Source organism: Anser cygnoides, chromosome Z (genome assembly GCF_040182565.1).
Source record: "Anser cygnoides isolate HZ-2024a breed goose chromosome Z, Taihu_goose_T2T_genome, whole genome shotgun sequence".
Taxonomy (NCBI): Eukaryota; Metazoa; Chordata; class Aves; order Anseriformes; family Anatidae; genus Anser; species Anser cygnoides.
The window spans coordinates 65,558,589-65,574,060 of NC_089912.1; the positions used below are offsets into that span (position 1 = coordinate 65,558,589).

General features: G+C 39.4%; 1 protein-coding gene across 4 annotated transcripts in view; it reads right to left on the reverse strand.

The window, feature by feature from the left end:
* The window catches only part of ADAMTS12 (ADAM metallopeptidase with thrombospondin type 1 motif 12), a 171,468-nt gene that overhangs the window by 24,652 nt on the left and 131,344 nt on the right, over positions 1-15,472 (reverse strand). For all 4 annotated transcript variants that reach the window (XM_013181607.3, XM_048051242.2, XM_048051245.2 and 1 more), the window contains 3 exons: positions 13,242-13,486; positions 11,729-11,870; positions 3,399-3,525 (listed from right to left, as the gene is read on the reverse strand). In XM_013181607.3, the coding sequence (XP_013037061.3) occupies positions 3,399-3,525; positions 11,729-11,870; positions 13,242-13,486 (514 nt within the window). The remainder of the gene's footprint in view (positions 1-3,398; positions 3,526-11,728; positions 11,871-13,241; positions 13,487-15,472) is intronic.

Here is a 15,472-nt window from a genome sequence, read left to right on the forward strand (position 1 = left end):
GAAACATATAACTGGAAACCTCATTCCATAGCGTAGTATGGAAAACACATACATTCACGCCACAGTCACTCCTGCTGAGGAGCATCACTGAAGTTTCACATGAGCAGCTGTATCATGTTTGAACTCTCAACTATTGAACCATATTTATTTTGTTCTTAGTCAACACGTGGCACACATGTATTGCTACATTTAAAATATTTGCATTGCCCCAGATTTTTTTAGTAGGAAGCATGGGGAAGAAACAAAACAAGAATAATATTAAGACTTGGACTTTGCAGAAGCCTGTCATTAAACAGTTTATAATTAACTTCCTGAAATGGATTGATGAGATAAGACCTGGTTTGTGCAAGTTACAAACATTAATGTTATTCTTTGCCTGTAGCTACCATTTGATACATTATCTAATTTTGAGCTAGTGACCTAGTAGATAGGTGCGTGGTAGCCTGTTTTCCATCCACGGGATTCAGCAGATCATAGGAGGGTTGTGCAAGACAGCATCCTTGTTTCAGACAGGATGTTCCCACAAAGAAACTGGTCTGCTGTTGGGAAACATGATATCATCTAGCAGTTCCAGTCTTGTGGCTACAGCTGCAACCAAAGGTTCCCAGTAGTGCCATTTTTAATGACACTGTCCTCAGCTCTCGTACAGAATTTAGCCACCTCTCACTACAAAATACCTGTCCTTTGGCAGTTTCACATGAACTCTCAGTTGTGCTAAATAGTGCCGTACAGGACACCTTTCTCTAACATTCAGATTTTCTTTACAACCACCAAACCACAGTATCTTGTGTGCTTGAAGTGCCTACTTGCTTTTCAGACAGAGATGTCTGAAGGTGAAGGGCCTAGAGAACAAGTCTTATGAGAAGCGGCTGAGGGAGCTGGGGTTGTTTGGCCTGGAGAAAAGGAGGCTTAGGGAGACCTTATCACTCTCTACAGCTACCTCAAAGGAGGTTGTATCAGGGTGGGGTTGGTCTCTTCTCCCAAGCAACAGGCGATGAGACAAGACAAAATGGCCTCAAGTTGAAGCAGGGGACATTTAGCTTCAATATTATGAAAATTTTCTTCACTGAAAGCATTGGTGAAGGTTGTAAAGCATTGGAACAGGCTGCCCAGTGAAGCAGTTGAGTCACTATCCCTGGAAGTATTCAACATACATGTAGATGCAGTGCTTAGGAACATGCTTTAGTGGTAGACTTGGCAGTGCTAGGTTAAGGGTTGGACTTGATGATCTTAGAGGTCTTTTCCAACCTAAATGATTCTATGATTCTACGTGTAACTACCTGTCTGGGTTAGACATAACACACATGTCATGGAAAAGTAAATATCAGCTAAACCCCATGCTGGGACCACAGCCTGGATCAGAGACCAGATCTACAAAATAAGTGGCCTGGGAAGGGTGAATAGGAACTTACTATTCACTGTCAGCACTTCTATGAAAAGAACTAGTGGCGACCAAAAGAAGCTGGTAAGAGCCACATTCAAAATAAATAAAATGTGTGGTTCTCCACACAGTGGGCATAAAAAATGTGGAAATTCTTGCAAAGGAAGATGTATATGAAAGACGTTTCACAGTTGCAGAGGGAGGCTGAATTACTGCAGAGAGAAAGCATACATTGCTCTGGAAATGCATCGAGTTAAAAACAGTTGGAAACTCTAAGAGTATTAGAACAGGAGATAATTTATGCCTGCCTTGTCTGCTCCTCCTTAGGCATGTAGTTATGGCCCTGCTAGAAACCAGAATAGGGGCTTACTTAGGTAGTCACACAACTACAGTCATTCTTCTGTTAAGATAAAAATACATATGGAAATTGACTCTAGAAGTATATATTGTCTGGGTTCCCTGCACTGAGGACTGAAAATTGTCAAGTATTTTTTGCAGTCCTCAGAAGGATAATTACTCCTTTTCTCTGCAGAGCAGAATGAGCTTGAGAAGCATCACTCCGACTGGCAGCGTACGAGAGCTTTTCTGACTAGTTCACACTTAATGTAATTCCGCGATCTGCCTTATAATGGACAAGTTCTGCTCCCTCACTTTCAAGAACAGGCCTGAATAATGCAACCACTTAGAGCAAATGGAGTAAACTTGAGCACATTTGAAACATTTGGAATAAATAAAACAGTTAATACATGTAGTAAATACAAAGTTCCCCCACACGTGGGAAGGCTCAGCTCTTAAGCAGTCAACTAGTTAATAAGTCTGATCTATTGTCAGTTGATTTCCTAGCAATCTATACAGAACTACGAAATGCTGACAGTTTATGCTTTTAACAGTTATTCATAGAGGCTGCAACCGTAAAGATGTAGTTCTCAAAGGAGGCATCATACTTTCTTGTGAAGATACTTGGAAACGACTAATAAAACCAACAGCCACACAATTTGTTACGTTAAAACTTCATGAAAATTGCTGCTGATACAGATAACATGGTATACCTTAAGGAAATCATTGCAATGACTTGGATTTGATCCCGAATTAACTAGAATTACTAGGTAAAGACTGATATACCACTGTGGACATCATGATAAAGGATTTCCAAAGAAAATGAAAGACAAAAGCAAGATGTTCCAGTATCCAAAGTACAAAACTAAAACCAATATTGACTGTAGCAACAAGAACAGGAGCTGTACTGTCACGTCCCTGCACCACTGATACCTTCCAGCAAATCTGTGCCTATTTTACAGCCACAGGCTGCTGTCACCTGGAATGTTTGCTATGGTTAATCTTCCTTACCCTGCTCCCTAAAATCGTAGAATGGAAAAAAGAGAGATGAAAAAGATCATTAAAATAATGCTATGGGAATAGAAAAAGTGATTCCCATGTGAACACAGAATGAAGAAAGCTGCACTTCCCTGGAAAGAAAAAATAAGAAGGGATACGATAGAAAAGATGTCATATTATAAGTATTAAAAAGAAGGTATGGTAATTAGTGTTATGAAAAAGTGCGCATTTCCAATCATCCTTCCTCACAAAAAGGACAAAGGAATATAAAAAAAATACTGAAAAACAGCATCAAAAGGCTTAAAAATCTTCTCTGCAAGTTGAGTTTTGGAACATGCAATGATACAGTATTACTTGAGCTAAGACAGAATTTTTAAAATAAAAACTTACATGGCTTGCATGCACACCTGCATCTAAACTAAATGAAAAGAGTATCTATACAGATGACAGATAGCATTCTCTGCCTTTCACAGCAGACTGCTCAGCAACTCACACTGGAAACTTTGCAGGGCAGCACACTCCTAATTTAATTATTACTGGGTTTCTGACACCTTGCTTTGAAATACTTAGGAGCTGTCACCGTGGCAGGCTGCAGATGTCACATTAATCTGGTATTAGAACCAACATTTCCTTTTGAACGACTCTGAAACAAGATTACAAGGGCCCTCCCAGTATCTGGTACCTGGGCGGACAGTCCTTCTCAAAGCATTTCTTCTGTCGTCCATTTGGCTGTGTTGCTGGGTCGCAGAAGGAGTTTTTGATCGCTCCACTTCCCTTTCGCATGCAGTGGGCAATCTGGCGCCGCACCCCTGGAAGAGAAAGACAAAAAAAAGGAAGAGTAATCCGTGTAGGCTGGGGAAAAACTGCAGAAGTTCTCTAGCATGGCGAGTACATAATGATTGCACTTCATCTTAGAATACAGGAACAGCTGTGTGACTCCTCCTGGAGTAAAATTCAGTTCTGCTGAATGCCTGGGCTATGTCAGGTATAAGTATACTTTAATCAAGTTGAAAAAGTGTCATGCATGGGTCTTTTGAATCAGTAGCTGAAACAACACACTAGAAAGCACTTTCCCTGATCTCAATTAAATTGTCAGTCTCCAAAAGGGTTCCTATATCCTGAAATCAGGCACAGCAAAGATGCAACATGATAGCACCAGGCTGTTTGCAGCAAGGGAATTTTGGTGATCTTTACTTTGTACTTCTGGAATGAGCAATTAAGCAGAAAACAAACCAGAGCATTTCACCAAAAAATATAACCCTGTGATTGCTAATGCTGAATTCTGCTTTTTAAAAGTTCTGATACAAATGACCTAAAATGATGATGTCATAACACAAAGGAGAAAATCTGTTTTTTAAATAACTAATACTCAGCACTGATGATAAGAGGCAAATTACAGCAGTGGAAAGAACAGAGATATTCCATACATACAACTAAGATTATTTACTAATAGTTCCACTCACTAAAACTCCTGCTCATTTAAGGGAAAGAAACATGAACCAAAATATTGCATCAACCCTACTGTGAACCTAAAGAAAACTACTTACCAGAGGCCTGCCTTCCACAGAATTTTACAATAATTTGAGGTAGATTCTGTGCTGCAAACCCAAACAAATCCCAAGGACTAATAAGACTGAAGAAACCTTTTTTATTCATTGCTATTAAACTAATTTTGCTATTAATTCACAACAATTAATATGCAGATGCTAAGTCACTCTCTCTGTGACTTTTATCCCTCTCCTGGGAAGGAATGGGCCTAGTAACACTATTACCATGGTGTCAGGGAAGCATTACATTATTTTGCAGTATTTTTAGGAATCAAGCTTCTCCTTCTCTCACACCTCCTAATAACCAGCATGGGAATCTATCTGGAAGACAAGAACAGCAATCTATACATAATAATGCTTGGGAAATATGAAAATATCCTTCTATGCAGCATATGCTTCTGTTCCTCTATACAGTATCCCCATATATGACCATGAACATGTATGTCATAAAAATTCATGCTATTTTTATAAATTATTACTACTTTGATTTAAATAATTTCACAGCATTCAAAAAAAACTTTAAATAAAACAAAACAAGAAAAAAAAAGAAAGAAAAGAAGAAACAGACTACCAAATGTAATACTAGGAAATCCAAAGTCAGCAATAGAGGTAATTTTTGGTGGGAGAACTGAGCATGGAGTGCAGATATGAAGGGGAACTTATAGCCAAATATTACTGAAAAAGACCTCCACAAGACAGAAGAAAATTAAAAACTTTCTATGCATATTTGGGTCATTCCTTCCATGAATTAGATGGAAACCTTTACCCCCTTCTGATAGCAGTCCAGGATATCAGGTCTGTGACACTGAAGAAATGCTATAGCTTCTTGAGTTACTTTCAGACTTGTGGCTGGGATGTACACAACAATTACCAAAGTGAGCATGGGATTTGATGTTGAGCCTCCTATAGTCATAAACAAGGGCTGATTTTCTAGAACATGGATTTGTTTCACCTAAAAGGGAGAATGAGAGGGACTGCAGCCCTACCCTTCCATTAATACTCGTTTTGCTGAGGCACTCGAGCTCCGGGGTATGTGATGTGGCAGTAGCTGCATGACAGCACAGCCTCTCTGACTGCAGCACGGACATGGCTCTCCTTTTCCTAGGGGACTCCAAGCAGCAGAATGCTTTTTGGTTCAGTGCAGGACTCCCAAGCAGCAAGGTCCTGTTTTATGCTACGGAAAATGTAACTGGAATAGTAAGCAGCCTTTCTGTTAGTTGTAAACAAAGCAGTTCACAGAAATACATTTCCGTTCCTTTCAAAATCATATGATATGTTGCTCTTACAAATGTAAATAAGCTACAGAAGAATTCTTTTGCTCTGATAATTTTTTAGTGTCATTTCAGCTGCTATAATTCACTTTAAAACCACTATAAACCTTCACAGAAGTATTGTTCAGTCTGTACATTTCCATAAAACATTTGCTGATCACTGGCATCAATAAACAAATTTATTCACATTTTTATACACATTTTTTATTATGAAAGTTATATGAATTTGCACTGTAGTTTGAAAATCTGGAAAGTTCTGGGGTAGATGCATATGTTTAAAGAAATCATTAATTCTTTTTTTTTTCCTCATGATGGTGTACAGTTCAGTTCGAAAGCTGAAAGGAATTCTATATACACATATAGATGCATATATATTTTCTTGAAAGCTGTCATCTTAAAAATATAATAGCGTTTCAATTTAGCTCAGATACGATAAAGAAAGAAGGAACCTTGTGTGCAACTTTAATGTGTTTTTCAAGGTCCTTAGCTGGTAATGAAAATAAGATAGAAAAATAAAGTTGAGCTGGGTGAATGGTTCATAAAATTAGCTTGAACCTGCCTAAACAAAAATTTTATGCATCCCAAGCCTCATTTTTCTATTGAATGTTCAAGTCTTGCTTTCAGCTATACTATTCCTCTTTGCTTTTCCCTATGTCACCCTAAAATGTGATTACCCCTTTTGTGATTAGAGAGAGTAAAATATATATAGGTATACATATAATGACATAATGAAACACAGCTGGGTATTTCATCTTGAGAAAGTTGAAAGTGCAACAACAGAAAACTAGTCACCTCACACTGACCCTGGTTTACCAGCTTTCACGCAGGCCTTAATTTCAATTAAATCTGCTCAGAGACCACTTATACCTCTCTGCGCCACTTCAACCCTAATACAGAAGAACTTTTTAGACAGGAGATAGAAATTTGACCCACTCAGCTCCCAGTTTCTCACTTAGTTTGGAAAGAAAAAAAAAAAAAAGCACCAATTTGAAATCATTTGGGTCTGGATGGGTTTTGAAAGAGATTAGAAACCTCTTGGCTGAACAGCCTCACCACGGCAGGTGGCTTGGAACCAGATGATCTTTTAAGGTCCCTTCCAACCCAAGCTACTCCATGATGCTTAGTTTGGGTGAAGTTAAGGCTGAGAATGACAGAACCAAAGGTCCTGCACCTCCAGAAGCAGATATAGAAATGTGTGTGCAAAAGAGCATATTTGATAGCAAAACTCACTAGTTTTAACATTAAATTGTCACTGTTGTACATCAAATACTCTGCAAAGGAATTCACTTCGGTATTTGAATGAATGACATTCAGTGAATGCACAAAGCACTCACACAATACAAGAGCCAGCCTTTACATTCTTGGTGCTATAAAACTTAGACCCGTAATCGTGAAGTAAAACACAGTGACTGTTGTTTTTTTTTTTAATCTCAATGCTACAAGTTTAGTAGTACATTTCAGTTCAGGAACACCTGGAGGTAATTTAGCAAAACAGCCACGATAACAGTTGTAAAGGATTTAGAGGGCACACAACAATTAACCCCCAAACAAATCTTACAGTCAAGTCCTCTGCAAAGCTTTGAGAATTTGCCAATCACTGCTGTTATCTACGGAGAAGTACATTTCTGAAGTTGCTTAATACTCTCCCTTTGTTGCAGCCGTGTTGTGTTTTTTGCTTCTTGTTACATTCAATGCCACTCAAAGCTAGTTCTAAAAAACATCACTATGGCCTTTTGACAAGGATAGAGGAATTTAACTTGTAATTTCTAATTGACCATTATGTAAAGACAGCATAATGGGTAGAAAGCATAATGGATCTAGAAAAATACTCAGTGAGACATTCAAATTAATCTTCCTATAAAAAAAGCTTTAGGGCTTTACACGCTACCTGGCTGGACAGCAGACTCTGGAGGGACAACCCTCTTGGCTAGAGGGCTGCTGTGCACAATTCAAGTTTGACAGTGGAAGAGCTTGTAGGACACCTTCTATAATGCAGACTTCCTGACTGCAAAGCAATTCCTTTCTTTTGCCTAAAGCAAATGGCAATCAGAGATTCCAACTACCCTGCAGAGAGGACAGAGCAAAGCTTATGATTTTTATTGTATATTATCCCCCTTAGAGTTTGTCATGAATGGATTGCAATGTAATTACCAAACTATTTTCTACATGACAAATGGATATTGTTCATTACCAAGTGTTCTCCTTTTCCCTGCACACAGTGTTAGGTATCTTTTGTATAGAAAATATTCACAGAATCATAGAACAGGTTGGGTTGGAAGGGACCTTAAAGACCACCTAATTCCAACACCCTGGCATGGGTTGGGACACCTCCAACCAGACCAGGTTGCCCAAAGCCCCATCCAGCCTGGCCTTGAGCACTGCCAGGGATGGGGCACCCTCAGCTTCTCTGGGCAGCCTGTGCCAGGGCTTCACCACCCTTACAGTGAAGAATTTCCTCCTCACATCTTATCTACACCTACCCTCTTTTAGTTTAAAGCCAATCCCCCCTGTCCTGTCACTCTGCTCCCTGACAAAGTGTCCCTCCACAGTTTTCCTGTAACAAGGGACTTCACCTGACTGCCAGGACTTTTCAAATGTGATGGAGAGAGGCTTCGCAACTCCGTAAGCCAGTCCCTCAGGACCCTGGGACGCAGGTCATCGGGCCCCATAAACTTGTACATGTTCAGTTTCATCAGGTGGTCTCCAACCTGCTCTTCACTTACACTGGGAGGAACTTTGTTCCCCCAGCCCTCACCTACAGGTTCAGGGACTGGAGAGACGTGGGAAGCCTGACTGGCAGTGAAGGCTGAGGCAAAGAATTTGCTGACTACCTCAGCCTTCTCCATGCCTGTTGTTACCAGCTCTCCCTTCTCGTTTTTCAGAGGGGGTAACACTCTCCTTGGGCTTTGCTTTCTGGCCAATGTACCTACAGAATCCCTTCTTGTTGTTCTTTGCATCCCTTGCCAAGCTCAGTTTCATCAGTGCCTTGGCTTTCCTGATCCCATCCCTGCACCTCAGAACAACATCCCTGTACCCTTCCCAGGCCACGTGTCCCTGCTTCCATTGCCTGTGCACACCTCAGTTTTACCAGCAGGTCCTTGCCCAGCCATCCAATTTTTCTGCCCTCCCTGCTCACTTTCTTACACAAGGGGATGGAGAGTTCTTGTGGTCAAAGAAAAACATCCTTGAAGAGTTGCTAGCTCTGTTCACCTCCTTTGTCCCTAAGGACATTGATTTTTCACACTACATTTTTTCACTATTAAATGATGTTATTGTGGGCTGGTCAGACTCACTCTCTCTTTGAGACTATAAAAGACAGGGGCATGTGAAGGAGATGCTGGAAAATGTAAGCACATTTACTTCTTCTCTTTCACAGCTTCAATGGAATTGGGAAAGGATATGGACCAGGGCACAGCAATGTACGTGGTGCTATCCTGAGGCCAAGAGCGTTTTAGAAAATGGGGTCATTCTGAGAAGGGACAACCTCACTCTACAGAGACATTATGCATCATTGGGAATTTTTCCAGGTACAGATTCTTATCCAAGGGTAATGTATCATGGGGCTAGAACTACTTTTTCTCTTAGGACAGAAGAGGCATTCTTGGATCAGCCTGCTCTTGTGTCTGCAGTCCCATTTGTCACTCTAACTCAGTTTTTCTCTCTTGGCTCTGTAAAGAATTTGTTTGCATTGTTCTGATCTCTGCTGCTACAGAAGACTGAAGGGCTCTTGGATTTACTGCTACCATTTCAACCCATCCTGATGAGAGGCCTACAATGCATCTTTAGACAGGTCCAGGTTTGCTAAAAGAAAATTCTAGGTAAGGATCAATTTCTTCCGCTGGCTATACCCATCAGAATTAGTTCAATAGTTCACCTTTCTTGGCCCTCCCTTTGATCCTGCAAAACAGTTAGTTTATTATTTACCAAATGATGACTGCCTAAGTCCTTGAAGGTTATTTCACTACCACGTTTAGTCTAAACAAATGCAACTTTTCTTATCTCCTTGATCCCCATTAAAGGTCTGTCTTCAGTAAGGGCTGTCAGGTAGCATACTGATAGCTGAAGATAATCTTCTTGCCTACTTCAATGCACTTTTATCTTAGAAACCTTACAGAAATCTTTAAATGTCTGAAATCTGGCACTACAGCTTTGTTGCTGCCAATGGCATTAAATTCTGAATCTAAACAGGCTGTACATTCAGATAAAATCAATCTAATTATTTAAACCTAAAAGGTAGTTCTGTGGAAGTTGAGGAAATGTGTTGATTAATGGAGCAACATTGGGAACATTCAGTTCTGCCTTTATTTGCCTCTTGTTCCTGAACTGAACTTGGGGGGATCAAACCACAATATTGTGCAACTATGTGAGAATTTCTGGTTCTACATCAACAATTACTACCATAACCATTCCTTGCTAAATGAGGCAAGACTTTAGAGTTTCCATATTTCTATGCTGATGGAGCATTAACATTTTCCCAATATTCCTTCTCTGCTGATACTTCCTGTTTTTTTTTCGTGCAGCAGAGCTCCAGGTGTTTTTTGCTTAAGTGTTTGTACTCTGCTCATCCAGACATAAGCCTGCTATGTTACTGCACTGGTGTGGTGCCTCAGAGGGCCAGAGCTAACTCAGACTCACTGCCAAGGTAATACAACAGCATGTTTGGTGCACATTCAGACAGCCCAGAGCACAGTCAGATTAAGCATCGTATACCTGCAGAAAAATGAAAACAGACTGTAATATCAGAGCTCCCCAGGTTCAAGGGTTCAAGTGATGTACTGAAGCTCTACACCAGGGTTTCCTTTTTTTTTTTTTTTTTCTGAATAGCGAGTGAGGGACAATACCCTGACTTCATTATACATTAGTAGATCACATATTCCTTCATGCCTGTTCAGCCACTTTTACAAACGTATATATCTAAGGTGAAAGAGAGCAAAGGGTCTACTAATTCCTTTCCTCCTGTTCTTGAAGGAACAGAGAGAACTGAGAAGGCTTCCATGCTCTTAAACTGTTATGCACCTCTTGGTTCCCCTGTGCAGTCATACCAAGTTGTTCACTATCTTTCCTGAAACACATCATTTCTACCTATGCAAAAAAACAAAGCCATGAGCTCAAAAAATACTTGTTAAGAGTCCAAAGACGGTAATGGGGGAAGCCACTTATTAAATAAAAAACAAAAAATGCTCCATATCCTGCAGTCCTCTATTTAAGTAATCATGTGGTTGTTAGAAATCAAAGCCAAATCACACAGTTCTTTAGCCAGAAGGTAGTGCACAGGATTGTAATTTACTTAGTGAGAAACACTTCTGGGAAAAGCAGAGCAGATGTCGAATAAAAACATAATAAGCAGTCTAATAACACTTCCCTGCCCCCCTCGTTTTGTTATCACGCCAATTGTTATATTAAACTTTATCCACAAACAGGTAACAGAGCTAAAACATACAGCGTGCCATTAAGCAAAACATTTGTTTTGGGTACCTAAAGAAAAAGCTTTCTTCTGCTAACAAGAAAGCACATGGTGCTATGTGATGAGAGACCAGTCTCAAAACAAAACAAAACAAAACAAAAAACAAAACAAACAAACACAGTTGACATGGGGTGCCTGGCCAGGGTGGGGGGGACAGCTGCTTAAGGATGGGCTGGGCATTGGTCAGTGGATGGTGAGCAATTGCATTGTGCATTACTGGCTTTGTACATTCTACTATTATTATTATCATCATAATCATTATTATTATTACCCTTCCTTTTCTGTCCTTTCAAACTGTCTTTATTTCAACCCACAAACTTTTATTTTTTCTTCCTCCCAGCTCTCTCCCCCAACCCACTGGGAGGTGTGGTGGGGTGAGCAAACGGCTGTGTGGTGCTTAGCTGCCTGCCGGGTTAAACCACAACATGCTGGTAAGTAGGATTACTGCAAACAATACTGGCAATAAGTTATGAGGAAAAGAAAACTAGGTTTTCGTTTTTGTTCGGAGAGGCTGAGAATTTCAAGGTAGGTACTACATAAACCCACTTGCTTTAAATAGGTTTGTTAACTTAATTTATTTTAAAGCCAAAATATATTACAACGTATGCTTTCTCACTAAATGCAAGTAAAACCTTACCTCTTATAGAACACCATCCAGATAATTTAAAGCAAAGATGAAATTTGCCAGTAACAAAGTCAAAAAGTAATAGAAGAAGAACATGGGAATTACCTCTTCCACAGGTAACACTGCAGGCTGTCCACTCTCCATATTGCCAAAAATACTCTGGCTCTCCAATCTCATTCTCATGACTTTCTTCTTTACGAACAGTGTATTCATACCTGATTCCAGGGTTAGTCTCTTGAAAAAGCAGCTGGAAAAAGAGTGCAGTTTATTTACTTATTTATGATTATAATAATCTACTGGCCCAAGGCTTTCCATGCGTGAAAGCAGAAGAATCACCAAGGTTTAAAGCAGCTACCACCAGTTCCGAAATTCAGACCAGCAAACCTTCCATTCAGTGGTGCACACATGTGCCTTTCTAAGACACAGCTGTTTGCCAGGCACTTTTGCAAGCACAGGTGGGAATAAGTGGGTCAGCATAATTGGCATCCTATTGACTTGTAAGAAAAGATAATGCAAAGTCCATCCAAGGCACTGGCAAATGTGTTGCTGATTAAGAGCTATTGCCTACCATCATTATAAATGGTAATTACCCTATAACATGAAACATTTTGAAAAAATATCCAGTAGGTCAGAAAACTACAGATTTTATTCAAATCCTGCTTTATTTTTTTTTCAATGTTTGTGGATTAAACAGGAAAATTCCAGTTGAGATGAGCCACCCAAGAAATTCACAATTTGGCCAACAGAAGGGAGAGAAGAAAAACATTTTCAAGGGATAAAATACTGAGACAATGAACTTCTATTCTTCCTTCTAATTGTTTCCTTGGCTTTGTTCCTGACAGTGATTGTTGAGTTACCCATTAGATGTGCCTTCTCTCCAGACATTCAAGGTGTGAAAGTGGTGCCCATCATTCCTCTAGCACTTCTTTAACGGCATGGTGGATACACAGGCAAACAAGCCGTGAAAGAAAGATACATTCAGAGAACAAAGGGGCAATTAATTTTTTTTTTTTGCAGGATTAACAGAAGCTGGTTACATTTAAGTTAGAATCTATAAAGCAGTATAAAAGAAACAGAAGGTAGAAACCTCAATCAGTATATGCTAAGCAGATCCATTTTAGTTACCATAAGCTACTGATCTGTCTATCTAATGCTGTACTTTGTTGCTCAACATAAGCTGTCACTGCTGTCACTCTTTGCTAGCTCACACTGTTCCCAGCCTGACATCAGCTCCTTTTCTGGGATAGTTACTTTTCCTCTGGGTCCAGTTCATATCACAGCTACTTTTGTTGGTCTAAGCTGGCACATGAGATTGGAAAGTTTGAGCAAAGGACTGACCAACAATAGGTGGTAGTATTCCTATCCTAGTGGCAGCACTGAATTATACTAGTTTTTAACAATCAAGCTATGATATTGGATGTGTATTTTCAGTTACGATGAACTGCCTTCTCAAGCAACATGTTCATTTCTCTCCAAAATAGCTTAAGTGATTTTTGCAAGACTGCATGCTAATAGCATTATCTAAAATATACATATTTTTCCAGCCTTAGTGTCAAAGCCCCAATACATTCTGCTGCCATCCAAACCCAGCAGGCTCTGCTAGTGATAACCTATTTACCTGAATCCATATTGATTCATTGGTGGGTCCTGGAGCAGTCAGATTTTCTAGATCACCTGTTCTGTCATACTGAAATATTGTTCCTGCCACTTTGTATTCACCATTCCACTGAATGATAAAACCTCCATTCAGGTAATATTTTTCTGGATCTTTACTTCGCACAGCAAGGAAATTGCCTGCTTCTGCAACTTCTGTGACTCTGATTCCCCTTGCACCTTTTGGAATTAGCCCAATATCAACATATCCTAAGAGACAAAAAAAGATACATGGAGGTGAACAACAAAAATGACATTTCATTTTTACTTCAGATATTTTAAAACATCAGCTTTGTTTGAAAGTATATATAAATGTGCTATCACAAAGCTTTTATCTCATGGTATTCTTTTCAGTTAGTTAATGGTGGGACTTTCCAAGCTAGGTTTTCCAATATTAGTTGGGGAATATGTGATGTGTTTAGGCCATGACAGAGGCATTTAGAAGGGATATGGAGGTGAATGCTTTTCTTAGCTGCACCAGATGAACTCTACTCCATTGGTAAGCGTCAACATCTTTATAACCACACCTGAGGCCTCTGGAATACTGCAATGTGAGTGCTCTGGAGAAAGGCTATGGAGTCCCAGTAGGTTAACAGCCTGTTGTAGGAAAGGTCTTTTCAATTTGCAAGGAACATTTTCATCTGTCACGCATGGATGTACATAATTTCACATCCCTTGTCTTAAGTTACTGAACTTCTCCCTGACTATTTCCCTTACGTAGCCTTGCTACAAAAACCTGAAAGTCATTCAAATGCCTCAAATTACTAAGATTAGTTAAACAGATTATTAAAACTCCTGAGTTTCATAAGAAAGATCAACAGCTCTTTATTCATGAGCAAAATTATCTGTAAAAAAAGATTATTTCATATGTGTGTTAAGAATAAAGCCAGAGAACCTATTACAGAATTTTGTTTGTACCGCAGGCAATACAAGAAACCAAGCTCAGTGCTTCTCATCTTAGAGGTAACTACTATTGCTGCTGAATGAAAACTGTAAAAATAGGAAGTCCGCGCACAAACTTGAACACAAACTCAAACAGCTTTCTTGCTATTGCTCCTGGGTGGGCTTTAGAAATCTGATGGAAGATCAGCTCTATAAGCAGGTGTCCTGTGAGCGTGAGCTGCAGTTTGGGTTGATTTATTTCAAGTTTGGCAACAATGTATGTATGTGGTTCCTCAGTTCTCATCATACATGGCTGAGGTCACAAATTAAGTCTGAGAATCACATCCCCTTCACCTTTCTTGTGAAATAAGCACATCATCTTTTATTATACCGACATAAAACATACTGGCCACACTTAGTGATCTTCTGAATCAATGCTATCCACGTACCTGAAGTACTAATATGCCCTGTAAACTTACTGCAGTAAGTGCCCCAAAGTCTTTAACATCTGAATTTTCCTTACAGCTTTTTTTGTAAGGTGATAAGTATTGGTGCTACTGTCATATATTGACAATGGTACAATGAAAAAAAAAAAAAAAAAGATCTGTCAGAATCTGTCTACTTCAGGCTCTTCCTAATTAAATTCAATATATTTTTCCTGCGAATAACGTTAAACAGTATTAACGTTAAACAGTGTTTTTTCTGGTTGCTGTCTTTTGCAAGTTTTCTAGATTGACTGTGGGAATTTAAACCTTTCAGTCTTTCATAGGTGAAGGGAATAACAGAATCCTTAGGATTACTGAATAACTTCTATTATAGGAAACTAGAGGTCTAGGTCTATTATAAGTAACCAAGGTCTAATGATTTTCCCAAATGTTCTATTCATTCAGTGCAGTGGAGACATATTATAAGCACAGTATGTGATCGTGTGAGTAAAGACTTGATTAGATGGCATACTCACAAGTGTGCCAAATTAAGACAGCATGCAAAATCTTAATTGTATCATGTCCCAAGAGCTTGGCCTTGCAACCTTGGTGTCCTATTTCCAGCAGATTTTTTTCCAGATGTAATTGGAATAACATTTGCTCAAAACAGAAAATATAAAAACAATCAATTTTGGTTCTAACATAAAAGTCTGTATCCTCTCAAGTTTTTGCGTAACTATTTCTGTCTGAATCACCCGCTGTTGCTCACAAACCTGATTTTAAATATATTACAGCTGTATGGTGATAGGTGTTACATTTGGTCAATGTATCACACTCCTTCCCCCTTGCCCTTCTTTTTTTAACTAGCTAAATTATCTCCTGATTTCCT